The sequence below is a fragment of the Agelaius tricolor genome, unplaced genomic scaffold, assembly GCF_023055355.1.
Source record: "Agelaius tricolor isolate 1412-34295 unplaced genomic scaffold, bAgeTri1.0.p SCAF_31, whole genome shotgun sequence".
Taxonomy (NCBI): domain Eukaryota; kingdom Metazoa; phylum Chordata; class Aves; order Passeriformes; family Icteridae; genus Agelaius; species Agelaius tricolor.
The window spans coordinates 198,020-222,690 of NW_027269291.1; the positions used below are offsets into that span (position 1 = coordinate 198,020).

The 24,671-nt window shown below is 67.0% G+C and overlaps 1 protein-coding gene across 3 annotated transcripts; it reads right to left on the reverse strand.

Moving 5' to 3' along the window:
* Window positions 1-89: 89 nt before the first annotated feature.
* On the reverse strand, window positions 90-18,782 carry ARHGAP23 (Rho GTPase activating protein 23). 3 transcript variants are annotated; one of them, XM_071450872.1, is made up of 24 exons: window positions 18,454-18,778; window positions 16,028-16,207; window positions 13,655-13,679; window positions 12,964-13,056; window positions 12,545-12,623; window positions 12,257-12,311; window positions 10,066-11,494; window positions 9,257-9,412; window positions 9,027-9,138; window positions 8,890-8,947; window positions 8,650-8,787; window positions 8,265-8,564; window positions 6,411-6,472; window positions 5,973-6,100; window positions 5,724-5,842; window positions 5,488-5,643; window positions 4,846-4,924; window positions 4,503-4,576; window positions 4,315-4,404; window positions 4,098-4,223; window positions 3,965-4,006; window positions 3,767-3,860; window positions 2,480-2,511; window positions 90-2,365 (listed from the first exon to the last, which is right to left on the reverse strand). In XM_071450872.1, exons 1-24 carry the CDS (start codon window positions 18,694-18,696, stop codon window positions 1,367-1,369), a joined length of 4,869 nt encoding a protein of 1,622 aa, XP_071306973.1. In that variant the 5' UTR covers window positions 18,697-18,778; the 3' UTR covers window positions 90-1,366. The 3 variants fall into 3 exon arrangements, with proteins under 3 accessions (XP_071306973.1, XP_071306972.1, XP_071306971.1); XM_071450871.1 differs by lacking the exons at window positions 90-2,365; window positions 2,480-2,511 and adding an exon at window positions 3,396-3,537 and having other exon boundaries at window positions 8,265-8,561; window positions 18,454-18,782; XM_071450870.1 differs by lacking the exons at window positions 90-2,365; window positions 2,480-2,511 and adding an exon at window positions 3,396-3,537 and having other exon boundaries at window positions 18,454-18,781.
* Window positions 18,783-24,671: the final 5,889 nt, after the last annotated feature.

Genomic DNA, 24,671 nt, shown 5'->3' on the forward strand with positions numbered 1-24,671 from the left:
ATGGATAAACCCAGGAATAAAAACTCCCAGCACCAGGAATTTGAAGTTCCTGCCCACCAAAAAAAAAAAAAAGGGAATTAATACCAACAAAACCTTGAATAACCAGTTTATTTCCAATATATAGACTGGAGGTGGGGGGGCCAAAGCAGGGGGGATTTTTTGGGTTGGTTTGGGGTTTTTTTTGCAGTTTTGCAGATCCCGACAGGGCTGGGAACGGGGGTGGGAAGGGGTTTGGGTGGGACATGCAGGAGGGTTTTAAAAAGTCACCACTGGTCCAGCACGTCCCCTGCTTGGGGCTGGCCTTTCCGCTGAGCAAAACTTCTTAAAAAATCCTTATAAATCCTTTGGGATATGTTACACGGGCAGGGCCGGTATTTACAGGGGAAAACGAACAACAAAAACCAAAAAACAAAATCGAAAAGAAAAGAAAAACCAATGACTTTACAGCAAATATTTGCATAACGTATGAGAACGACACGGAGAGACGGTGACAGGGTGTGACACCAGGCCACCGAGGTGGTGGCACTTGTGTCCCCGCGTGGCCAGGCCGGGGGTCCCCAAACTCCCTTCCTAAAGTGCTTCTGGCCTGGGGGCAGGAAGGGGACAGCGACGGGAGGGGACAGGGACGTCCCAGGATGTGCCACACGCGGCTCGTGGGGGCTGGAGGGTGGCAGTGTCCCCCCCGCCGCCGGTGTCCCCCTCAGTGCCACCCCCTCCCCGGCTCCCCCCTCTCACCAGAGCCCCCCCAGGTGAGGGTGACAGCGCTGAGGTCCCCAGGTGACCCCAGCACAAGGGGGGGTCTCTGGGATGGGACCCCCAAGGTCCTCAGGGCATGGAGGGTCCCCAGGGCAGGGGTCTGTCATGGAGGTCACCAGGGCAGGGGTCTCTGACCCTGATGTCCCCAAGGTCCCCCAGAGCAAGTGTCTGTGACACCAAGATCCCCAGGGTCCCCAGCAGGTTTCTGACCAGATCCCCAGGGTCCCTCAACACAGGGGTCTGTGACACCGAGGTCCCCAGGGTCCCCAGTGTCCCCAGGGTCCCCAGGGTCCCCATCCCGGGCAGGTCCTGGCCGGAGCAGCCGCAGCGCCCAGGGAAGTGCCCGCACTTCGCTCCGCCGCGGCTGGGGACAGCAGTGCCACCACTGGGGACAGTCCCCGTGAGCCCCCACGCCCCTCCTGGCACTGCCTGGGGGCTGGGGCACCGTGCGGTGGCACCGCCGCTGGTCCCCAAAGCGGGGGGACGAGGTGGCTTTGTCCCCCCATGGCACAGGGCCACCAGGACCTGTTAAATAACCCAGCGGCTCCTCTGGAGGGCAATTAAATACGGGGACAAGGGACAGTCCTTAAATTAAACACGCCCGGGGGGGTCACAGACACTGTGGGAAGCGCAGGGGTGCCGGGGGGCCGGGGCTGCCCGGGGGGCTCCGGGCGGCCGTGCCCGGGCCGGCGGTGCCAGGGGGAGCCGGGGCGGGAGCCGCGGGCCGGGCTTTGGTGGACTCCAGGCTGCTGAGCCCCGAGTCCTTGTCGCGGCACGGTCCCGGGGTCCCCTCGAGTCCCCGCGGCTCCTTCCACTCGTTGAAGTTGAGGTCCTTGAGGCCGCCGGGCACCACCACCGTGTGCCGGCGCCAGCTGCTCTTCTTGCGGCGCGTCTCGGGGGAGTGTGCCCGGCGCAGCCGCACCCCCATGTCATCGGCGGAGCCCCGCAGGTGCTGCCGGAGCTGCTCCCGCAGCGACGCCCGCCCGGGGGCCACCCAGCCCTGCTCGTCACCGCCGGCCGCCGCCGCCGTGTCCCGCGGTCTCCCCAGCCTCCTGCGGGCCAGCGTGTCGCACTGGATCAGGCGGTGCGAGTTGAAGGAGGGGCGGCCCGGGGGTGACTTGTCCTCGTCGCCCGTCCCCAGCCCGGCCTGGCCCGGCCGCGGCCGCGCTCCCTCGCGGCTCTCCGTGTCCGTCTCCATGTGGCTGAGCTCGCTGCGCTCGTCATCCGCCTCCTCCCCGCGGCTCCCGGCCACCGAGTGCACCTCGGAGCACAGGCTGCGGTCCATGGTGGACAGCGTGGAGTAGCCGGACACGATGGAGCGGGCGTCCGGGGCCGGCTCGGAGCCGCTGCCCGCGGTCTCGGCGGGGCATTCCCGCTGCGTCCCGGCCGGCTCGGTGCTGGTGCCGCGGGGCGCTTTGCCGGGTGTCCCCGCGGGGCCCTCCTGCTCCTGCTGCCAGCCCGGGCCGTCCCTGCGCTCCGCGTCGTCGTCGGTGCTGCTCCCAACGCCTTCGGCCTCTCTCCTCTTCTTCCTCTTGCGGGCGGCGGCCGAGACGAAGGGGATGGCGAGGAGCTCCCGGTGCGGCGGCGCTTTGCGCGACGGCCACGTGCCCTGGGGATGCGGGGACAGCGGGGTCAGGGGCGGCGGTGACACGGACGGGGACAGGCTGGGTGTCCCCAGCCCCGCGTGCCCACCCTGCCGGCCCCAGCCCGGGATCCCGCTCACCTTCGGTTTGGCAGAGCCGCTGCGGGTGGAGCCTGGAAAGCAGAGGGGAGAGGGGGGTTAAAGGGGTCCTGGCGGGGGGAGTGTGCAGGGAAGGGGTCTGGGGTCTCTTTGGGGACGCTGCTCCATGCCCCCAAACCAGGACAGGGACATGCTAGGGCTGTCACACCGGCTGGACCTGCCAGGAGGGGCTCCGGTGGTCGCGGGGGGGTCCCTGGCATTGCTCACCTCACCCAGGGTGAGGAATGGGGACAAGGGGGGCACACGCAGGCACACGCAGCCAGGACACACAGTCGGGACCCCCGCGGTGGGACCCCAACCCTCCCACAGCCACAGGGCACAGAGGGGACAGGGACAGGGCGCTGCCACCACCGCGTCCCCGGGAGAGAGGGCGGGGAGGTGGCTCCGTGCCACAGCCAGCCTCAGAGAGGGCTGGGATAGGCCGGGGTTACAGGGTAAGGAGGGGACACAGAGGGGACACAGAGAGGACAGGCAGCCCTGGCCCTGCTGCCGCCATGTGAAGGACAAGGACAGGACACAGACCCCTCTCCCGCCCCGCATGCCCGGGACGGGGTTAGCAGTGCTGACAACGAGAGAGGGGGAGGCAGAAAGGGGGTGCTGACCCTCCCCAGGGCTTTGGGAACCCCACACCCCAGAATGTGAGGGCTCTGGGACACCCCACACCCATCCCTGCAGTGGGGTGCCATCACAGGAACTGGCCAAGCAGAGTGAGAAGGATTTGGGGCTCCTCTGCCAGTGTTGGGGACTCTGGGGACAGCGCCAGGCAGGACAGTGTCCCCTCCCCTCCCGGTGTCCCCCTGCTCCCCCTCTCTCGCGTCCCCCCGAGGGTTAGTGCGTGAGCAATGCACCCGGGATCAGACTGTACCCGCTCTAGCTCTCGAGGAGATCCGCTGCAGGAGGAAGAGGAGGAGGAGGAGGAAGAGGACAGCACAGAGAAGTTCAAGGAAAGAACGTAAGAAATCAGTCCAACGTCAAAGGCTCCCGGTCTCCAGGTGTGGCAGCGTGGGCAGGGGCGGGGGTCCCGCAGGGTGGGCGCTGCCCTGAGGGACAAGGAGTGGCCACCGGAGAGAAGAGGGGTGGGACAGGGTGGGCAGGGGCTCCTCGAGCATCCCCAGGGCTGTTCCCAGTTTTGGAGAGGAGGGAGATGGGATGTCCCATCCAGCAATCACAGGCTGGCCGTGGATGTGGGCAGGGGGGCACAGAGAGTCGGGAGGGGCACTCTGGGGTGCCAGGAGTGCGGGGGACAATGTCACAGGTGCCACCCCTCACCTGCGGCATCGCCGGGCGCTGCCGTCCTGCCAATGTTGGGCAGCAGGTACTCGATGTTGGGCACAGACTGAGCCTCCTTCTCATCCACGGGCGTCTGTGGGGAACAAACAGGGATCAGGGCACTGCCCAGAGCCCCCCAGCTCCCAGCTGCACCCCCCTGAGCCACAGCAGGACCCCCTGAGTGGGGACAGGACTCACCTTCTCACCCTTGTCCTCCTTGTCACTGAAGAACCAGTCTGACTGTGGGGGAGACAGGACAGGGGTCAGGAGCTCCGTCCCCCTTTTTGGGGGATGGGTCCCGTCCCCCTGCCCACCCAGGGGTGCCACTCACGTGCTGGATGAGGGTCTCCACGATCTTGTAGCGGTCGGGCATGTGCGTCACCATGTCGGTCATGTTGTCCTCCGACGTTCGCACCAGCGTGGGGCCGAACACCAGCGCCAGGTTCCGGGGCTCCATCTGCACCCAGAGCCGGCTCAGAGCTGCAGCCCAGCCCGGGCAGGGGGCTCCAGGTGGGGCAGGAGATTCCCGGGGAGGGGGGGGTCCCTACCTTGTTCTTCTCCGAGTGGTCAGCGATGGTCTTCAGGTGACCCACCAGGAATTTCAGGGTCTCATAGTAGTGGCCTGGCAGGTCCCGGATCTGTGGGGACGCATTGGGTCACCTCTCTGCCCTCTGTCCCCACCCAAGGGGGACTCCAGGGCGGTGTCCTCACCCCAGCCCCTGTCCCTTGTCCCTACCAGCTTCCGCAGCGTCCTCATCCTCTCGCTGGCATCTTCAATTCGGTTGGCTTCGATGAAGTCATTGTATTTATCTGAAAGTGGCACATGAGGGTGTCACAGCAGGGTGGAGGGGACAGGCCACCACCTCCCCAGAGTCAGAGACCCCCGGATGAACCCGCTGGAGATACGGGGGAAGGGTCTCAGGGCTGGTCCTACTGCAGGGCAAGGAGGGACAAGGACACGTGGCCTTGGTGACAGATTGTCCCCCGCCATGGGTGGTTGTGTCACTGGGTCTGGGGACAGGTCCCCAGCACAGGGGATGGGGTCTGGGCTCTGGTGGCCTCGGGGGACAGGGACTCACCGTCGGTGAACAGGGGCTCAGGCAGCTTTCGGAAGAAGGATTTCAGGAGGCTGCTGATGACGTTCAGGTCCTGCCACCGCTGCGGGGGACAGAAGAGGCTGCTCAGAGGGACAACCAGGGACACCGAGGGGACACCAGGGACACCAAACCAGGCACAGCCCCGGCGACAGAAGCGTCCCCAGGATGTCACCGGCAGTGCTGGCAGCGACCGCCAGGCGGCGCCACCACTCCAGGGGATGGAAACGGGGATGGAGGGGACAGGGACGATGGGGTCAGGGATGGTGGGGACAGGGACAATGGGACAGGGATGGTGGGGACAGGGACAACGGGACAGGGAGGATGATGGGGACAGGGATGACACTGACAGGACTGGGATAATGGGGACAAGGATGATGACAGAAAGAATGATAATAATGGGGATAAGGATGATGCCAGAGACAGGGATGATGGGACAGGATGATGACGGGGACAAGGATGTTGATGGGGACAGGGGAGATGAGAGGAACATGGACGATAACAAAGATGGGGATGATGATGGGGACAGGGATGATGACACAGACCAGGAGAGCATTCCAGAGGCATGATAGGGATGGGGAGCAGGATGGGGCCAGCCATGGGGATGATCACCTGCCCTGCCCTCACCTCGTCCTGCAGGTTGATCTCGGTGGCTCCCTTGTTGAGCTGCTCCTGCAGGCTGGACACCACCGCGTTGTTGCCGGGCACGCGGTAGATGCCCATGTACTCCAGGCCCCGGTCCTCCACCACCTTGCAGCACGCTTCCACGATCAGGGGCACGTTCTGCAGGGACAGGGATGGGCTCAGGGCGTGCCAGGCCTGGGCAGAGTCCCCGAGGGCCGGCAGTGGTGGCACAGCCCTACCTTGTTGTCCGGGGCAGGCTGACAATCCTCCAGCCTCACGCCAAAGGCGCGCGGGGCAGATTTCTTGTTCTTCTTCATGATGTTGATGCCCCACGGGGCTTTCTGGGAGCTGCTTTCATCTGGGGAGGGGGAAAAACCCACAGGATCACTTGGGTAAGTGGGAAGAGCAGCCCTGCGGGGATAAGCACCACAGCAGCCGTGGGGGACACAAAGCACCCCGGGTTTGTCCTTCTGGGGTGTCCCACGTACCTTTCGTGACAGCCGCGTCCTGCCGGGGGGACCGGGGCGCACTGGTTCCCGTCTGCTTCAGGAACTCGGCTCGGATCCCCAGCCCACGAGGGCCCTTGGGCGACGAGTCGGGCTTGGTGCCCGCAGGGCTGCAGGGAGAGCGGGGAGGGCTCAGGTGGGGCACGGCCAGGGGCACCAGCCCGGCACAAAACCTCCCAGTGAGCGTGGCCAGCACCACTCCCAGGCTCCCCGGCATCCTACAGAGAGCCTGGGCAGCACCGGGCTGCTCCGCCCTCGTTACAAGGGCCAGGTGCCGCTCTGGCTGACCCCAGGCCACGCCGGGTGCAGGCGGCTCTTCCATCACTGCCCCATCCGGGAGCCGCCGGCTTTGCTCCGTCACCGTCACACCAGGGTGACCAACGCCCCGGGGCTCTCGGTGCCCACCACCCCGGTCCGTACCTCACTTTCCGGTAGTCGTTTAACTTCTTGCTGATAAGGGCTTGGCTGGCAAAACCGGGGTCCTGGGGAGGCAGAGAGAAGAGGGGAAGGGAGAGCTTGAGCAGCGCGTCCACCGGACACCCCCGGGCAAGTCCACGCTGTGCTGGGCGCCGGGCGGGACCGGGTGGCACCAGGCAAGGGCAGCACCAGGTCCCCGCTGCCCCGGGACAGCCCTGCTGCTGTCCATTGCTCCAGGCCACAGAGCAGGGTCTGAGCTGGACACAGGTGTGTCCTTCCACGGCACGCACACCTCTGCTGACCTGCGCCGACCACGCACACCTCTGCCTGCACTGCACAGTCTCCATGGGCACGGAGCCATCCCTGCAGGATGCTCCCACAGTTCAGCCTCCACAGGCACAGAACCATCCCTGCACAGAACCATCCCTGCAGGATGCTCCCACAGTTCAGCCTCCATGGGCACAGAACCATCCCTGCAGGATGCTCCCCCAGTTCAGCCTCCATGGGCACAGAACCATCCCTGCAGGATGCTCCCTCAGTTCAGCCTCCATGGGCACAGAACCATCCCTGCAGGATGCTCCCACAGTTCAGCCTCCACGGGCACAGAACCATCCCCTGCACAGAACCATCCCTGCAGGATGCTCCCACAGCACCACAGCGCCGTGTTTGCCCAGACAACTCTGGATGTTCCAGCCTTAGAGCACCGGTTCTGACCCAGCAGCACCGTCCAGTTCCAACCAGGCAGCACCGTCCAGGTCCAATACCTGGAGCACCATCTGGGTCCAACCCAGCAGCAGCACCATCCAGTTCCAGCCCAACAGCACCATTCGGTTCTGACCCAGCAGCACAGTCTGGTTCTAACCAGCAGCACTGGCCAGCTCCAGCCTTGGAGCACCATCCAACTCAGCAGCACCGTCCGGTTCTGACCTGGCAGCACCGTCCCCACCGAGCCCCCTGCGCCCTCTGGCACAGGGCTGTGCCACAGACAGCCAGAGACCACTCCGAGCTCAACACCAGAGCCTGCCACAAGCCCAGCATGACCACGGCCACCAAACTGAGCCACTGAGCCACTGTGACACCGCGACACCGCGACACCGCGACACCGCGACACTGCAGCCAGCCCAGCGCTGGCACGGCCACCCCACAGATCCACCGCTGCAATCCAGAGCAGCCCCAGAGCAGCTCTGCCCATCTCACACCCCAGTGACCTCGCACAGCCACGGCTGCCCAGGGAGGGCTCAGCCTCGGCAGCACCACACGGGCACCGTGCTCCTCTCTCCATGAACAGAGCCATGTCAGACCAGGCAGAACCACATCAAACCACGGCAGAGCCACACTGCACCATGGCAGGGACAGGCCACACCACAGCACGGCCATGTCAAAACACAGCAGGGACACGTCAACCCACAGCACAGCCACATCACGCCATGGTGGGAACACATCACACCATGGCACAGCCATATCACATCATGCCATGGTGGGAACACATCACACCATGGCACAGCCACGTCGCACCTCACCAAAGCCAGGCCGCACCCTGGCAGAGCCACACCAGACCCTGGCACAGCCACACAGGCTCCTCTGCCACCACACAACCAAACACTGACACGGCAGATCTGATGCCAGCCCCGCCTGCAGAGCCACGGCCCCTCTGCCGAGCGTCCCGCGCACCCTGCCCCGCCTGAGGCCATGGGGCCACGCTCTTCTTGGGAGCCACGAGCCCCCGCGCACCCCTGGGAGCACGGCACGGGCCTGGCCGTGGCCTGGGGAAGCAGCACAAGGCAAAGAGCCGGAGAGAGCCGAGGCGGTTAGTGCCGGGAGAGCCAGAGGCAGCCGGGAGCCCCATGTGGCTCTCACCTCGCCCTCAGCCTTGCTGTTCTCCCTGATGACTTTGATCCAGGCCAGCATGTCTTCCCGATCCTCTGCCTGAAAGAGATATTCACAGAAGTCAGCGGTCGTCAGGCGGAAGACGTGCTTCCTCTTGGTCTCGCTGTAGGAGATGTCCACCAGGCACGCTTGGATGCTGATCGGCGGCTCCTCCTCACCTGGGGCCGGGGCGCAGGTCACCGCCTCCCGCCTGTCCTTGCACAGGTACAGCGAGTGGGTGCGCAGCACGGCGAAGACGCGCTTCCACTGCCGGATGCCTCCCCCGACCTTCTGCGGGGAGAAGGGATGGAGCGCCGGCCTCAGGGAGCGGCCCGCGGCGCCACGGGGCTCCGGGCTGGGGGCAGACCCCGCCTACCTTCCCCTTTTTGGTGAGGATCTGCTTGCAGTGGAGCCAGCCCTCCTTCCTCACGGCGCTGAACGGCACGTCCGAGAGGTCGGAGGTTGAGTGTCTTTTGGAACGGGCGTCTTCCGACGTGCCCAGGCTGTCCAGAGACTGCGAGGGGCCGGAGGGAGGCGTTGGGGTGAGGCCATGGGCACCCCTGCTCCACCAGGGAACCCCCCCGTTGTTTTGGGGCAGCCCCAGCGTGGCACTCACCCCATCGGTGAAGAAGCTCCTCAGCATGCGGAGGCTGGGGACCCGGCTGGGCATCCTCCTGGGGGGAGAGAGCCCCTGTCAGCGTGAGGGGGCGGGAGCTGGGGGGCAGTGGGACCGGGAGGGGGCTCCAGCCCTACCTTAGGATCTTCCCCTCGTCCCGAAATGCGTTCAGGCCATCGTCGCAGGACTTGGAGCGCTCGGTGGTGATGGCCAGCAGGTAGGAGGAGCGGCGGCCGGCCTTGATGCTACCTGCGGTGGGGAGGGGGCAAACCCGCCCTGCTCAGCCTGGGCGTGCCAGGCAGGGCTCTGGGGCGGGGGCTGCTCCCCTCCAAGGCTCCCAGGGTGGTTCCCCCTGCCCAGAACTTACTGCAGTCCTGGGAGTAGTGCCGGGACAGGGCAAAGGCGAAGGTGGGCGACGCGGGGCTGGTGGCCATGGCGGGCGCCGAGTTCATGGCGCTGGACACCACCGAGGAGGCTGGGACGTGCTTGGCCTTCAGGTCGATGCTGGGGCTGGTGGGTTCGTCTGTGAGGGGGGTGGGCAGTGTTGGAGAGGGGTTGGGGCAGGGGAAGGCCCTGCTGGGACCCCCCAGCGCTTCTGAGGGTGGTGGGTTTGGTGTCAGGGCTGGGCTGGGGACACACTGGCACCCCCAGGAGCTGATGGGGCACCTGGACCCTCACCCACAGCAACCCTGAGACCCCCATCCCCACTCCATCCCCTCCCCATCCCATCCAGTGACAAGGCAGAGCTGTGGCTTCCTAAACCCAGCTGGGTCAGGGCAGGGAGCTCCCAGGTGAGACAGGAACAGGGACAGCCCTGTCCCCACCTCTGAGCGGGGCAGGAACGAGCAGGGCTCCAGTTCACACCAGTAAGGGGCCCCAGCAGCTGGGCAGGGGGTGCAGGGCAAGAGGGAGGGGTGAGGGTGCTCAAACCCAAACTGTGGCACCACATCACCAACCCCGGGCCTGCCTGGGGACAGAAGATCCAGAGGGGCACAGGACACGGTGGGGTATGGGGCACTGTGGGGTGCCAGGCATTGAAGGCGCTGCCGGCCCTTCCCATCTCCACGCTGGCCACAGATGGGTGCTCCGGACTCCTGACCCCCAAACGTGCCCTCCCCGGCACAGGACCCCCTAAATCCCTTCCCGGAGGTGACCAGCAGGCCCCCCTGCACTCACCGATGAAGGGGATGGATGCCAGCGAGTCCTCGGGGGCCGCCAGGGGAGCCACTCGCCGGCCCGGCCGCTCGCTGCCCGGCCTGTCCCCTCTGCCCGCGGCCGGGTCACAAATGTCCGTCTCCTTCACCCCCTCGGGGAACACAAAGTTCATCTGCCGCAGCGGCGCGGGCATCTTGCGGCCCGTGGGCGGCTTCTGCCGCAGCACCACCTCCTCCCGGCGCTCCTCCGGCTGCTCGGACCCGCGGCCGCCCTCCGGCCGCGGCTCCCGGGGCGCGCTGGGCGCGGCCGGCGCGGCCGCGGGGGGGCTGGCGGGGCTGACCGCGCTGTCCCTGAGCGGGGCCACGGCCCGCTGCGCGATGCTGAAGGTGGGCAGCCCCCCGAAGGCAGGGTCGCGGCAGGACAGGGCGTGCAGCAGCCCAGTGCGGCGCTGGAAGGACGGGCTGTAGCTGCGGTAGCCGATGTAGCCCGAGTCATCCGCGCTCGGCAGATTGGGCTGCGACGGGTGCTTCTGCACTGGCTCACGCGATGAGGAGGAGGAGGAGGAGGAAGCGGCGAAGGAACCGGGCGGGACGGGCGGCCCGGCGGTCGCGGTGGCAGCGACGGCGGCCCGGCAGAGCCTCTCGGGCGGCCACGCGGAGCGGTCGAGGTGCGACGCGAGCAGCGCGCCGGGCTCCAGCGCCTCCATGGAGCGCCCGTACCTGCCCAGGTAGTGGTCGGAGCGGGCGCGGGGCGCCCAGCCCTCGCGGCTGGGCTGCAGCAGGGTGTCGTGCGAGGCGCTGTGGGGCCAGCCCCGCTGTGGGGCCGCGGGGCCGGAGCCGCCCAGGCGGTCGTGGGACACGCTGCGGTAGCGGGGCATGGCGTGCCGCCGCTCCTCCGAGGCGCTGCGCCGCGGCTCCTGGCTGCAGAACCAGCGCGACAGCGCCTGCTGGCACTCCTGGCGGCCGGGCGCACGCTGGGCTCCCGACACGTCCCGGGGCGGCCGCCCGGTGCCCTCCTTGAAGCCGCAGTGAGTCCGGTGCTCCGGGAGGTGCTTGGGGACGCCGTAGCAGGAGGCGGTGGCGGGGGCCATCCCGTAGCGGTCGGGCACGGAGGATGGGACGCTGGCGGGGCAGGCGGGGCGGGAGAAGGAGCCGGGGTGCCCGTGGGGTGCGGCGGGGCGCGGGGGGGCACCCCCGGGCTGCGGCTCCTCGGGGCGGTGCGCGGGGCTGCCGCCGGTGTCGCTGCTGCGGGCGCCGAGAGGGGACGAGGGACCGGTGGTGGCCGAGCGGGGGGCGCGGGGGTCCGGCGGCTGGCCCGGGGCGGGCTCGGCACCCCGGGCCTGGAAGGGGTACGTTTTCCGTGGGTAGCAGATGGGAGGGGGCTCGGGGATGCTCTGAGCCCCCCCGGAGTACGGCTCGTTGCCCTTCAGGTAGGCGTCCTGGGAATAGGCCTGGGGACGGGGGACAGCGGGTCAGGGAGGGGGACGGGGTCACAATCCTCCACACGCCCACCGCAGGGATGCTCTCCGCATGCCCCAACTCCTCAGCAAACCTCCAGTGGGGTCAGCTGGGCTGGATGCAGCCCCCCACACCCCTCCTACTTTCCCACGGGGCCCCCCCGGCTCTGGGCAGCGCTGGCAGCAGCCGCAGCCCTTCCGCTGTCCCCTCCCCTCCTTCCTAAAATACCCCGGCATTGCCGTCCCGGCTCACGGCCATCCCGGCTCATTTTTCACGTGCCCCTGGCTCCACGCTGGGGGATTCCCAGAGACCAGAGAGGCACAGAATGGGACCCTCCTGTAAAACCCCCCAGCCATATGGGAAGGGGCCCCCAGGCTGGGCACAGGCAGTGGCGGACCCCAAAAGCCACCGAATATCCAAGTTGGGATGGGAGGGGCACCAAGAGGAGCCCCAAGCACGGCCCTCAGCTCAGGCCACCCTGCCAGGGCCACTGTCACCCCCAGATCCTGGCACACCCATGGCAGAGCCACTTGAGGGAGTCCAAGGACAAACCAGACCCCAAAACCTGGGACAATTCATCCTCCAGCTGTGCCTGAGAGTGCTCCCCCAAAAACCACAGGGCCCATACCCCCGTTCCTTCCCCAGTACCCCCAGTTCTGCACCCGTTGCTCCCCCATGGATGCTGGTGGAGCCCTGTCCCCAAGTGTCCCCAGGTGTTCCCCGGTGTCCTCCAGGCACCTGCCCAGCAAACTCACCAGCTGGAGGATGTCCTCATCCTTGGGCATGATGGAGAGCTCCAGCACATCATCGCTGTGGGACAGGGGACAGAGGGGTCAGCCCCAGCTGTCCCCAGGCTCACACCTGGCTGGATCCCCCACGAGATGAACGTCCCTGTCCCCACGCGATGGTGACAGCACCTTGCTGCCTGTCCCTGGTCACCCACGTGCCTCAGGGCCCCTGCCATCCCAGTGACACCCAGAGGGACAGAGCCTGCTGTGACCTGTCCCCATGCTGTCACCTCCCCTCCCAGGAAGGGCGCTCACCTGTTCTGGATCAGGGCGATCACCTGGGAGTAGGTTTTCCCGATGATGCTCTCCCCATTCACCTTGACCAGCCGGTCACCTGCAGAGCCCGGGAAGGGGACAGTGTCACCACGAGGGACTGGTGGCACCTGGATGTCCCCGCGGTCATCCAGGGCAGGGTGTGAGCCAGACCCCGCCGGGCAAAGGGAGCAAAGGGGGACCCCAGACCCAGAGAACCCCCGGGGACCCCAAGGCTACTCTGAGCACCCCAAGACGAGAGAGAGCAGAGCGCTCTCAGAACCAGAGAGAAGGGTCAGAAAGGAGCAGGAACGCCAGAAAAAGAGCAGAATAAGCAAGAAATTCCCCGGCAGAGGAGGCGGAGCATTCCCGGGATCCCGCGAGCAGCCGGGAGCCGCCCCCGGCTCCGCGTCCCCGCTCACCCGTGCGCAGCCCCGCCTGGTGCGCCGGCCCGTCCTCCCGCACGTTCTTCACGAAGATCGTGTCCATGGGCTCCAGGCGGCTCCGGGGGGGCCCTGCTCGGCGGGCACAGCGTGTCAGGGAGCTGCCGCCGCAGCCAGCACCGTCCCCTCCTGTCCTCCCGCAGATCGCCGGCCCCACCACCCCCGAGAGCCGAAGCCCCCAGGAGGGCGCGGTGCCCACCGGGGATCCCAAACCCCCCCTGGAGCGAGGTCGGGCCCCCCAGCCCGGCTGGGTACCGGGTGCCCGGTGCGGCAGCGGCTGCCCGGGCAGCACGGCCCCGGCGCCGTGTCACCGCGCCAGCGCCGATCCGTTCTGACACCTTCACATTCGCTCGCGTCACCCTGAGCCTCCCGGAGGGGACAGCGACACCGCGCCCCTGTCCCCAGAGAGCCCGCGCTCGCCCGGGGCCGGTGCTGGCCACGCCGCAGCCCCTCCGGGTGTGACATCCCGGGGGGATTGGGGACACCGAGCCCATGGCCGGCGCCAAGGGCCACCAAGCTGCCACCAAAGCGCCGCGTGGCTTCACCGCCAGCTGATATTCAGGGCTGCGGTGACAACAACAGCAACACCCACTGCGAGCTGTGACAGCCGCGTCACCCCCCTCTCCCCTGTGCCACCCGCTGTCCCCAGGGTCCCCATGCCGGTGCTCACCTGCTCGGTTCCCATTCTCCTCCTCCTGCCAAAAACAGAAAGAGAAAAGCATTGATTTGGTGGCGGGGCCGTGCCGAGGGGACCGGGAGGGGACCGAGGGGGTGGCGGCCCCGTGAAGCCCCTGCGGGACCGGCGCGTCCCTCTGCCCTCGGCCGCCCCCGACTAAAATTACCGCCCGACACCGGATCCCGCCCACGGGACCCGCGCAGCCCCCGCACCCAGCTGCCGGTGTGGGGCCGGGTTTGGGGCAGGGGAGCAGGAAGGGGCCCTGGCAGCCCCAGGGTGGCATCTGACCCTTCCCACCGGGCCGCCGAGCCCGGCCCCGAGAGCCCAAGCCCTGCCGTGGGGTTCCAGGGGAGGGATCCATCCCATCCTGGGTGAATCCTCATCCCTGTCCATCCCTGCAGCCTCCCGGTGCGCGGCGGGGGCTGCCATGGCTGCAGTGGGCGCTGGTCTGTGCCGTGGGGTGGGAATTGCACCAAATCCCTGCCCTTTTAACCCAAACTCCCTGCGGGGAGCCTCAGCAGAGCCGCGCTGCCCGGGCGGGGGGTGCCAGGTTGGGGTGGGGCACAGGGTGAGTCTCACATTCCCCCAAGGAGGGGTCTGGGCACCTGGAAGGGAATTCTCATTTTCCGTGCCCGGCTGGCAGCACAGGCCTGGCCACAGCCCCCAGCCGGTGGGGACACAGCCCTGATGTCCCCAAGGTGCCAGGTCCCCGCAGGGTGCCGGGAGGGCACCGGTGTGCGACACTGCCGGCACAAGGAGCAGCAGGTGCCCAAGGAACAGCCACATTCCCCGGCCACAGCGAGAGCCCCTGCGGGCATGGGCTCAGCCCCTCCCTGCCCGTCCTCGCCCCGCGGCGCCCCAGAGCCCTTCCCGGCCCCGGGGGCACCGCAGAGCCCTTCCCGGCCCCGGGGGCACCGCAGAGCCCTTCCCGGCCCCGGGGGCACCGCAGAGCCCTTCCCGGCCCCGGGGGCACCCCAGAGCCCTTCCCGGCCCCGGGGGCACCGCAGCAGCCCCGCTGCCAGGGCGATGAGCACGGCGAGCGCTGGCGAGCGCGCTCCCGGTCCCCTCCCTGCTGAGTCAAGCCACCGAAACTCAGCCCCCGGAGCTGGCGGGGTGCCGGCCCCCGCGGCTGCTGCTGCTGCTGCTGCGCCAGCCCCACCGCGCCCTGCCCCGCCGGCACCGCGGCCGGGAGCTATTCCCAGCCTCTTTCCAAGAGCATCTCCAGCTCCCGGCGCTGATATGGCTCCATCCCACGCGGCCCCGGGTGCTGCCGCCCGGGCAGGGCTCAGCCCGGTGCCCAGAGGGGCAGGAGCAATCCTTCGGAAGGCAGAGGAGATGTGGGAGCGGGTTTGGAGGAGCTTGAGGCCGTTCCCATGACAAATCTCTCGCCGGCAGAGTCACGCTGGCGGGGACGGGGCCGCGCTCCGGGCGCAGGAAGGCAGGAAGGGGTTGGAGAGGCAGAGTGAGGAGCCTGGGAAATGCCGGAGGTGCCGGAGGATGGCGAGCGGGGATTGCGGCGAGTCGGCTCTCCCCACCCTGTGACTCACTTCCCACGGCACTTCCCTGTCTGCCAGGGCCCGGCCGTGGGGCAGCCGGGGCCGTGGGGCAGCTGTGGAGCTCCAGGGGTGATGGGGTGATCCAGGGGTCTGCCCGGCCTGGAGCAGGGAAAGGGGTGTGTGGGATCACACAGATCCCAGATTATCCTCTCTTGTCATCCACAGAAAGTGGGGAGAGAGGGGGTTCCGGATTCCAGAATTCCAGGAGTTTGGAGCTGGTTCATGCCTCGGGGTGTGGAGGGCTCTCCATCCATGCTGGAAGCTGCTGCTGGGAGGCTCCATGGGATCTCTCCATCCTCGAGGGGAAAGGCTCTGCCCAGATCAGGGCTCAGAGGTGCCAAGCCAGGGTCGTGTCCTCCCAGAAAACGTCACCCGGAGGGGTGACCAAAACACAGATCCCTGGGCAGATCCAGTTGGAAAATCCCCACCAACAGTCAGGAAAGTGAGAACTAAAAATCTGCCAGCCCTGGTTGGCCCCGGGGGCTCCGAGGTGCCTTTTCCTGCCGTTCCCATGATGCCAAAGCTTCTGGTGGGAGCTGATGGATCCTCTCCATTCCCACAAACAATCCCATATCCCAAAAGGCTCTGGGATGTCTCCAGAGGTGCTGCTTGCCCAGAGCTCATCCTCCAGCAGCTCCAGCAGCCCCATGGGCTCCTCCATCCCAGGGTGAGATCCCCACAGGGGGGTGATCACCAGGAATCCCAACAGAGCAGGCAATGGATGCTGCACTCCTCACTCCCTGCCCACCCCAGCCCTCATCCCGCACCCAGCGCTCCCAGAGCCACATTCCAGGACGGACCCCGGCCCTACCTTGGCCGAGTGCACGGCTGACTCCGGAGGGTACACGATGAAGTGGCGCAGGGTGAAGCCGAAGCCGCCCTGGGGGCTCTTGCGCAGCGCCACCGTCCTGGGCCCCACCCAGGGGAAGGACCCCCCCTCCGGGGGCGCGTTGGCGTTCGGGGACGCCCCATCTCTCCGGCCCGGCGTCGGCTGCAGGGACAAGGACAAGGTGTCACCCCCACGTGCTCCCGAGCCCCGGGATGGGGCTGAGCCCTGCCCCAAAAGCTGCCCCGTTCCTAAAACCCCCCCCATCCCTAATCCCAGCCCCCCACCAGTGAACTCCAGCCCCCCCTCCCCGACTCCTCCTGTGGGGCCTTTGGGAAGGAGATGAATGGAAAGGAAATCAAAATAAATGAGCTGTGCCTGGGGGTCTGGATGGGACCCAGGAGGGGAGATGAGGGGACGGGATGTGGCACTTGGGGACAAAGGGTCCCCGATGCCACAGCAATAACCTCGGGCAAAGGCGGAAAGAGCTTCCTGGGGGGTGGTGGGATGAGTGAGGCTTCCCAAAACGGGGCAGGGACCTGGCAGGGGACACTGCCCAGAGCAGTGCCAAGGGGATGTGGCTCCATCCCACAGCTCCCAGTGCCAGTGCTGGGACAGGGAATGGGGCAGTGACACAGCCGGAGCAGCCACGGGCACCTCTCCTGGCATCGAGGAGCAGCCAGAGTGCCAACACCTGGGATGAACTCCTGGGTTCCGAATTCCAGGAGCTTGGAGTTCGATGGGATGGGTTTGGGAGGGCTCAGCACAGCCCCGGTGAGGGCCGAGGCTGCTCCCTGTGGCTGCACATCTGGCAGCACATCTGGCTGGGGTGGGAGCAGCTCCAGGGCCGTGGGGAGCAGAGGGCGCTGCCTGATGTCCTGGCACCACCCAGCTCTGCCAAATCCAGGGAAATTGGGAATGTGGGAGCCGGAGGGACAGGCAGGGATCCAGGCAGGGATCCACAGGGACCCTGCCCCAGCCCTGGCTCCTTCCCTGCTGCCGGAGTCAGCCCGTGCTCGCACGAGGGTGTTAAAATTCAGGGGCTGTCTGGGTGGAAGCGATGGATGGGAGGGGACGGGGACAAGGGACACAAAGGGACAAGGCACAAAAAGCCTTTGTGTGTGCCTGTGCTGAGTGGGCCTTTTCGCTGCCGGTGGGGAGACCAGACAGCAGGGCCGGGCTGTGCCCCCGGTCCAGCACGTCCTGCACGGAGCCTGGGGTGGCCACGGGGGTCTTGTCCCCCTGAGAACGGGGTCCCTGTGCTGAGCACGCACCTCTGCCACCGCCCTGACCCTCTCCAAACACCGGCTGCCCCCCAAACCACGCAGAACCACCATGGGAAAGCCACAAGACCCCTCTGCCAGCACCACGACCCCTCCCCGCCCCGCCGAATCCCAGGGGATGACCCCAACCCAGCTGGCAACAGGCGCCCCCCGCTCCCGGGGGACCCCATCCCGCGGCCCCGGCAGCATCCCGGCGGCGCCCGGCCCCATCTGCGCCCTCCTTTGTGCCGGCCCCGGCTCGCCGGATTATTTTTAAGCTGACAGCTGAATGTGCCCCGCTGACGGTAACCGGCACGGACAGGCCCGGCAGCAGCGAGGGCTGCCGACACCAACGGCCCGCGGGGACAGGGACGTGTCCCCGTGTCGCGGCCGTGCGGGCGGCTCCAGATCAGGGACGCGTCCCCAGGTGTGAGGTGAGCCAGTCCTGCCTGGCTGCTCTGCCTCAGTTTCCCTCTCCACCACCTGGATTTGGAGGTTTTGGGTTTTGAAGCGTGCGGTTGTGGCCTCGGGCAGCCGCCCAGTGCTGGCTGAGATGCTCCAGCTCCGCCAGACAGTTTGTCACCTCAGCCGTTTGTCCTCAGAGCCCTGTCCCTCCTCCCAAATTTCTGTCTCGATTCTGGCCTCGCCCCGGTGGCTCCTGCTGCACTCCCCCAGCTGCATCCTCACCCCAGCAGCCCCAAATCCCCCTCCCATCAGCACTGCAGGGATGGGGCAGCCCCTTGATCATCCAGACCCCCCAGCTGGGTCACCCCAATGAGCCCCTCCACCCCCAGCACAGCTGTCACCAAGCCCCTGTCCCCCATGACACTGAGCCACCCCCGTGGGGACACCGTGGGGACAGGTCCCTCCTGCCAGTGTCCCCCTCCTGCCAGTGTCCCCCCCTCCTGCCAGTGTCCCCCCCTCCCCTGCCCAGCCAAGGAGCGCTGTGTCCCCCCCCCGAGGCTCGGCATTTGTCCCCACCCCGGGCACGGCGCAGCAGGAGCAGGACCCGGGAGCCGGACCCTGCTCGGGCGCAGAGGGGACCAAGGGGAGTCACGGCCACCGGGGGCTGTGACAGACACCCCCCCCCCCACCCTCCTGCGACCCCTCCGCACCGTCCCGGATCCTCGGCCCCTCCGCGGCTCTCACCCGGCGGCACCGCTCGGTTCTCGGCCCGGGCCCGGCGGCGTGGCGGCGCAGGCTGCTCAGCCAGATGCAGCGGGGCTCCGGGGAGCTGCAGTCCACCCCGACCGGCCGCTCCAGGCGCCAGCCCCTCCCGCAGCGCTCCACGCTCCACAGCCGCTTGGGGCTGGGGGCCGGCGGGGGCCGGCAGCGACCCCGCAGCGCCCGCCGCGACCCCCGCGCCGCCCCGGCCGCGCTCTCCTGCACCATCCCAGCGGCGCTCGGGGCTCTCAGGCCGGGCTCGGGACCCCCATGGGGGTGGCAGCCGGAGGAGCCGCCTCACGCCCGCATCGGCGCTCGCTCGCTGGCTCAGCCCCCCCGAGCGCCGCAGCCCCCACCCAGGCACAGCCACCCCCGGCCCCGGGCGGAGGGAGGGAGGGAAAGAGGGAGGGAGGGATGGAAGGATGGACGCAGGGAGGGCGGGCAGCCACAGTCCCAGCTGCTGGCAGGGATCAGTGCCCAGCCCACCGCCCCCAGCCAGACCCCCGCACCCAGCGCCCCCGCCCGCCGCCCCCGGGGTCACTTTGCCAGGATCTTCCCTTTTTTCTTCTTCTTTCTTTTTTTCCCTTATTTTTTTCCGTTTCATTTTTTTCCCTTCATTTTTTTCCCTTTTTTTTTTTTTTAATTTTTTTTTTCAATCCGCCCCCTTCTTCCTCCATCACCCCGGGCAGCATCCCACCCTCCCCGCTTCCTCCTCTCCCTCCTCCCGGCCCCTTCCTTCCTTCCTTTCCGCAGGGCACCGGGCGATGCTGGGGACACGAAGAGAGTTGTCACCCTCTGTCACCACCGCGGAGAGCTGGGGGGGCTGCGGGACACCCCAGGTGCCCTCTCTGTCCCCCCCCGGCAGTGGGGGCTGAGGGGGACACATGCGCTGCACCCCGAGGATCAAAATCCCCCCGGGAGACCAAAACAGCCCCGTGGAGGCCAAAAATGTAAATATCCCCCCAGAGACACACACAGCCCCTCACGGCCCTCTCAGTGCCTGTGGCAAAAAGGAGACAAAAAAAATTTAAAATATATATTAAAAAAAAATTAAATTAAAAAAAATAAAATCAATTTTAAAATTTAAAAAAAAATGCTCCAAGGACTATTCCCAGCTGGAATTAAACCGAGAGCACCCCCAGCCCCACCTCTCATTTTGGGGGACACCCAGGGGCGGCGGGTCCCCTGTTGTCCCCCAGGCACAGCGACACCGCCACCCCCCGCGGCAGACAAAATCTGGGAGGGATCAGGAAAAGAGCGGCACCTCGGGGAGCCCGGCACAGCTCGGCCTGGGGCTGGCAGCGTCCCCTGCGCTGTCCCCTCCCGCCCTGCCCGTCCCCGGCCCCGCTCGAGGGGGTCCCGGCCGCATTCCTGCCGTGCTGGAGGCCACGCCGGGAAATGCCGGGCATTGCTGGCATTGCAGCCCCGCGGGCCCGGGCCGGGCACCCCCGGCTGTCCCCGCCCCGCCAGGGGGATGCCCCACAGCCCCAGGTGGGCACCAGCGAGGGGACATGGAATGCGGGGACACGGGGACATGGCGGGGACACGGAATGCGGGGACACGGGGACATGGTGGGGACACGGAATGTGGGGACATGGGGACATGGAATGCGGGGACACGGAATGCGGGGACACGGGGACATGGAGAGGACACAGAATGCAGGGACACGGGGACACGGAATGTAGGGACACGGGGACACGGAATGCGGGGACACGGGGACATGGCGGGGACACGGAATGCGGGGACACGGAATGTAGGGACACGGGGACACGGAATGCGGGGACACGGGGACACTGGCTGCCATGGCCAGAATGTCCCCAGTGTCCGCCCCAGGTGACGCAGATCTGCCCCAAAACAGCTCCAGCAGCCACCCTGAGGCCGGCTGGGTGGCGTGGCCTGGTGGCAGCCGTGTCCCCAAGGACCCAAGGTGTCCCCAGGCACCCCTCTGCGCTCCCAGGGCACCATCTCGGTGCCTCCAAAGCTGCACAGCCGCGACAAACCAGGATGGGGACACGGGGGAGCCAAACCCTGCCAGCAGCACCCCCGGGGCCACCGCTGTGTCACCCGGGTCTGTCCCTGAGCCAGCCCGGGGCCATCCCGGTGTCATCAGGGTCTGTCCCTGAGCCAGCCCGGTGTCACCAGGGTCTGTCCCTGAGCCAGCCCAGGGCCATCCTGGTGTCACCAGGGTCCTGTGCCCGGGGTCTGTCCCTGAGCCAGCCCGGGGCCATCCTGGTGTCACCAGGGTCCTGTGCCCGGCGTCTGTCCCTGAGCCAGCCTGGGGCCATCCCGGTGTCATCAGGGTCTGTCCCTGAGCCATCCCGGTGTCACCAGGGTCTGTCCCTGAGCCAGCCCAGCGGCCTCACCGCAGCCCGGGGACAGGCGCTGCCTTGTCCCAGCTCACAGAGCTGCCCAGCTGGAGCAGTCGGACCAGGCTGAGAGTGCAAACAGCCCTGGGGGGGCTTCGCCTCCTGGCTCGGTGGGGAAATCCAGCCGGGAACGGGGGGCTGGACCCACCCGGGACAGCTGGGGACAATGGTGCCACCCCGGCACTGCCCCCTGCCCCTCGCGGTGGTGCTGAGCTGCCCTGGCCGCCCGGAGGGGACAGGGAGGGATCCCCGAGCCCTGGTGGGGGACAGGGAGGGGACGGTCCCTGGGATTGTTCCCGCAGCCCAAAGCGGGAAAGGTCAGGCGGCGCTGGCGGGGGCAGATTCCACCCCGAGGAATGCGAGCGGCCTGGACGCCTTCCAGAACGTTCCGTTTGCACAGGAGTGTCCTAAATACGCTGCAAAGGGAGCTCCCGGCATGCACAGGGACACGGCCAGGGGACACGGACAGGGGGACATGGACAGGGGGACACACGGACAGGGGACACACGGACAGGGGACACGGACAGGGGACACATGGACAGGGGACACAGACAGGGGGACACACGGACAGGGCACACGGACAGGGGGACACACGGACAGGGGACACACAGATAGAAGGACACGGATGGGGGACACATGGACAGGGGACACATGAATGGAGGGACACATGGACAGGGACACACAAATAGAGGGACATGGATGGGGGACACACGGACAGGGACACACGGCCAGGGGGACACCCGGCCCTGCTCCCCGTATTGAGGGATGCCCACATTTGACCCCGATGCCACCCCCTGTCCCCCCCCGCCCGGAGCGCGGTGACATCGCGGGGCTGCAGCCGCTGCTCCCAGCTGGGGACATGTCACCAGCTGTCCCTGCCAGCAGCGCCATCGCCCTGGCACGCGGCGGGGATAACGTCACCCTTTGGGCAGCGACAGCGACGGCGACAGCGACAGCGACAGCGCTGCCACCACCGCGGCCACAGAGCCGCCCCCCTCCGGCCGCGCCTCTCCCGCACGGACCCAGCGCGGCCGGGGCGGGGGGAACACGACCACTAATCCGCCCCCCCCAGAAGGGCCAGCTGAGATTAGGGTCAGAAAAATGAGGTTTTAATAGGATTTGGGAGGAGGAGAAAGCCCCGCTGAGACAATAACCCACTTCCAGCCCTTTTATGGCAAAGCTGCGATGGGGAAGGGGGTCGGGGGTCCCACACGCCCTCCCCGGGCTCCAGGCAGCGTCTGGGCGGGGCTGCACCCCCAAGAAGAGCCGAGATCGATGCTCCCCTGCAGGCGGGAGCCGGGCAGGGCGGGGATGCTCCGGCAGCCGGGCCTGGACTGGGGAGCGGGGGGTGAAGTGGCAGCAGAACGGGGTGGGGACAGGTGACCACGCCGGGAGCATCCGGGCACCCCTGCCGGCCCTGCCGCAGCCGCGGGGATTAGGGATCGGCGGGAGAAAGCATTTTAATTCTCTTTAACTCGAACCGGGGCTGAGGAGCTTTGCAGCTCAGCGGGGATTTTGGGGGGGTGCTGGCCCCGCTGCAGCGCCCCCCGGGACGCTCCGGGCCCCTGGAACGCCCCACCCCAATTCCACACAGCTGGGACTGGGGGGAAAGCAGGGTGGGAGCCCTGGGAGCGGGAGGCACATCCCAGGCAGGAGCAGCAGCACCGGGGAAAGGAGGAAAAAGGAGGGACAAGGAGGAAAAACCACCTCAGTCACGGAGAGAAACGCCCCAGGTGCCTCCCTGTGCCAGGTGCCAGCCCGGGGAGGACCCCTCAGGATGGATGCACCAGCCCTGGGAGGGTGGGAGTGCTGGGGTTGGCTCCAGGCATCCATGGAGATTCCCAAGAGCCTCTTTTCCCACGGCCTGGCTGTCACCAGCACCCCCCGAGCCCCTCACGGCACCACTGGGACCCCAAAACCCTCTCAGACATCATGGGGGACATGGGAAAGCCACCGGGGCCCAGGGCTGGGTGTCCTTGTCCTCACTGCCACCTCTGAGGACAGCCCAGGACGGGGATTCCACAGGAGATCCAGCACTGAGGGTGGATGGGCACTGCCCTGCCCCCAAATCCACCCCACACCAGCCAAGGACCCACATCCACATCCTCATCACCCCAGAGCAGCCGGGAGTGGGGTGGTGACACTGCCCGGGTGACACCGGAGCCGAGGAGAAGCCACCAACCGTCCCTGTGACATTCCTGGGTGTTAACACAGGCAAGGAAACCCACCCTTCCTTCCTTCCTTCCTTCCTTCCTTCCTTCCTTCCTTCCTTCCTTCCTTCCTTCCTTCCTTCCTTCCTTCCTTCCTTCCTTCCTTCCTTCCTTCCTTCCTTCCTTCCCACACCGATTTTTCCCTGGACCGCGTCCCCTCCCTGGCCCATCCCTGGTGGCTCCATCCTGTCACCAAACCAAACTCAGCTCCCTCCTGGCACTGTCACCCCAAGATGCCATCCCTGGACCCACAGGAATCCCGTTCCTCACACATCTGGAAGCAGCAGCTCCTGTTCACCCGGACAGGGGGTCCCTGCTGCCATATCCAGGGAAATTTGGGAATCCCAGAGCCCCATTCCCTTTCCCGGCCTCTCCTGGTGCCCGTTGTGGTTCTCTGGCCACGTGGCACTGTCCCCATGGCTGCTGGCATCCCTGGTGGCATTCCTGGGCTGCGCTTGTTGGATTGTCCCTGTGACAGCCCCACAGGTGTCACCAGCCGATGTCACCGCGCTGAAGTGACGGCATCCACGCGGATCCTCCCCGTCACAACTCCAGGGCAGGCCCTGGCTCCATCCCAGCCCTCCCGAGTCCCACGGGAGGTGGGGACAGGGGACAGACCCACAGGACACATCCCAGGACAGCCAGGGCCAGCTCTGGGGACACTTTAGGCAGCCACCCCCTGTCCCCAGCACCGTGCTCTGTCCATCCCCACATCCCAGCCCTCCCAGCTCCTCACCCCTCCTGGATTGTCCCACACCCAGTGCCAGCAGCCCCGAGGCAGGGACAAGGCTGGGGACACACCAGAGTCAGCACAAGGACGGGAACCACGGAGCCAGAGCCACTCCAAGGAGGAGTTTTCACCCCCCAGCCCAGGAGGAAGCAGGACCACCAAGGCCATGCTGGGGCTGCCTTCATCGCCAGCTCCTCCTCCTCCTCCTCCTCCTCCTCCTCCTCCTCCTCCTCAGCCCCATCCTACAAACGGCGTTATCGGCAGTGGGCCCTAGAAAAGTAACAGGATTCTGTTTCCTGTTTTTCCCATGCAAACCCTCAAATAGAAGCTGGCCTCATTAGGGCCGTTTTTTGGGTCTCTGTTTTTTTCAGCCGGGCTAACAATGAGCCATTTCCTCCGGCGGCTCCAGAGGCACCTTGCGTGGAAAACCCAGCCCACGGAGGTCAGGGGGAGGCTGCAGCTCCTTCCAGCCCCTGCCCCCTTCAAGGATGGGGGGCCTGGGGTGGGGAACCCCCCATGAACCCCCCAGAGATGTGAGGGACACCCTTGGGGTGACACCTGAGAGCTTGGGAGGGAGCACAAACCCCACAGCCCTCACTGGATGGTGGAAATAAGGAGCCAAAAGGGGCCCTGAGCTTCCCCGGGCCACAGCGTGGACAGGAGGCGGCTTTGGGGACACGGCCTTGGGGACACCGAGCTCCAGCAGCACCCCAGCAGCGTTTCCCTGGGATTCGGAGCAGCCCAACATTTTTCCTCATCCCACACGCATCCATGGCCGAACGTCCAGTCCGTGTCCCCTCCCCAGCCGGGGACATCGATGTCCTGCCCCTGCTGCCACACCAGTCACCGCCAGCCCCGCTGGGGACCATGCTTGGCCCTGAAAGCGCTGGCACCGCA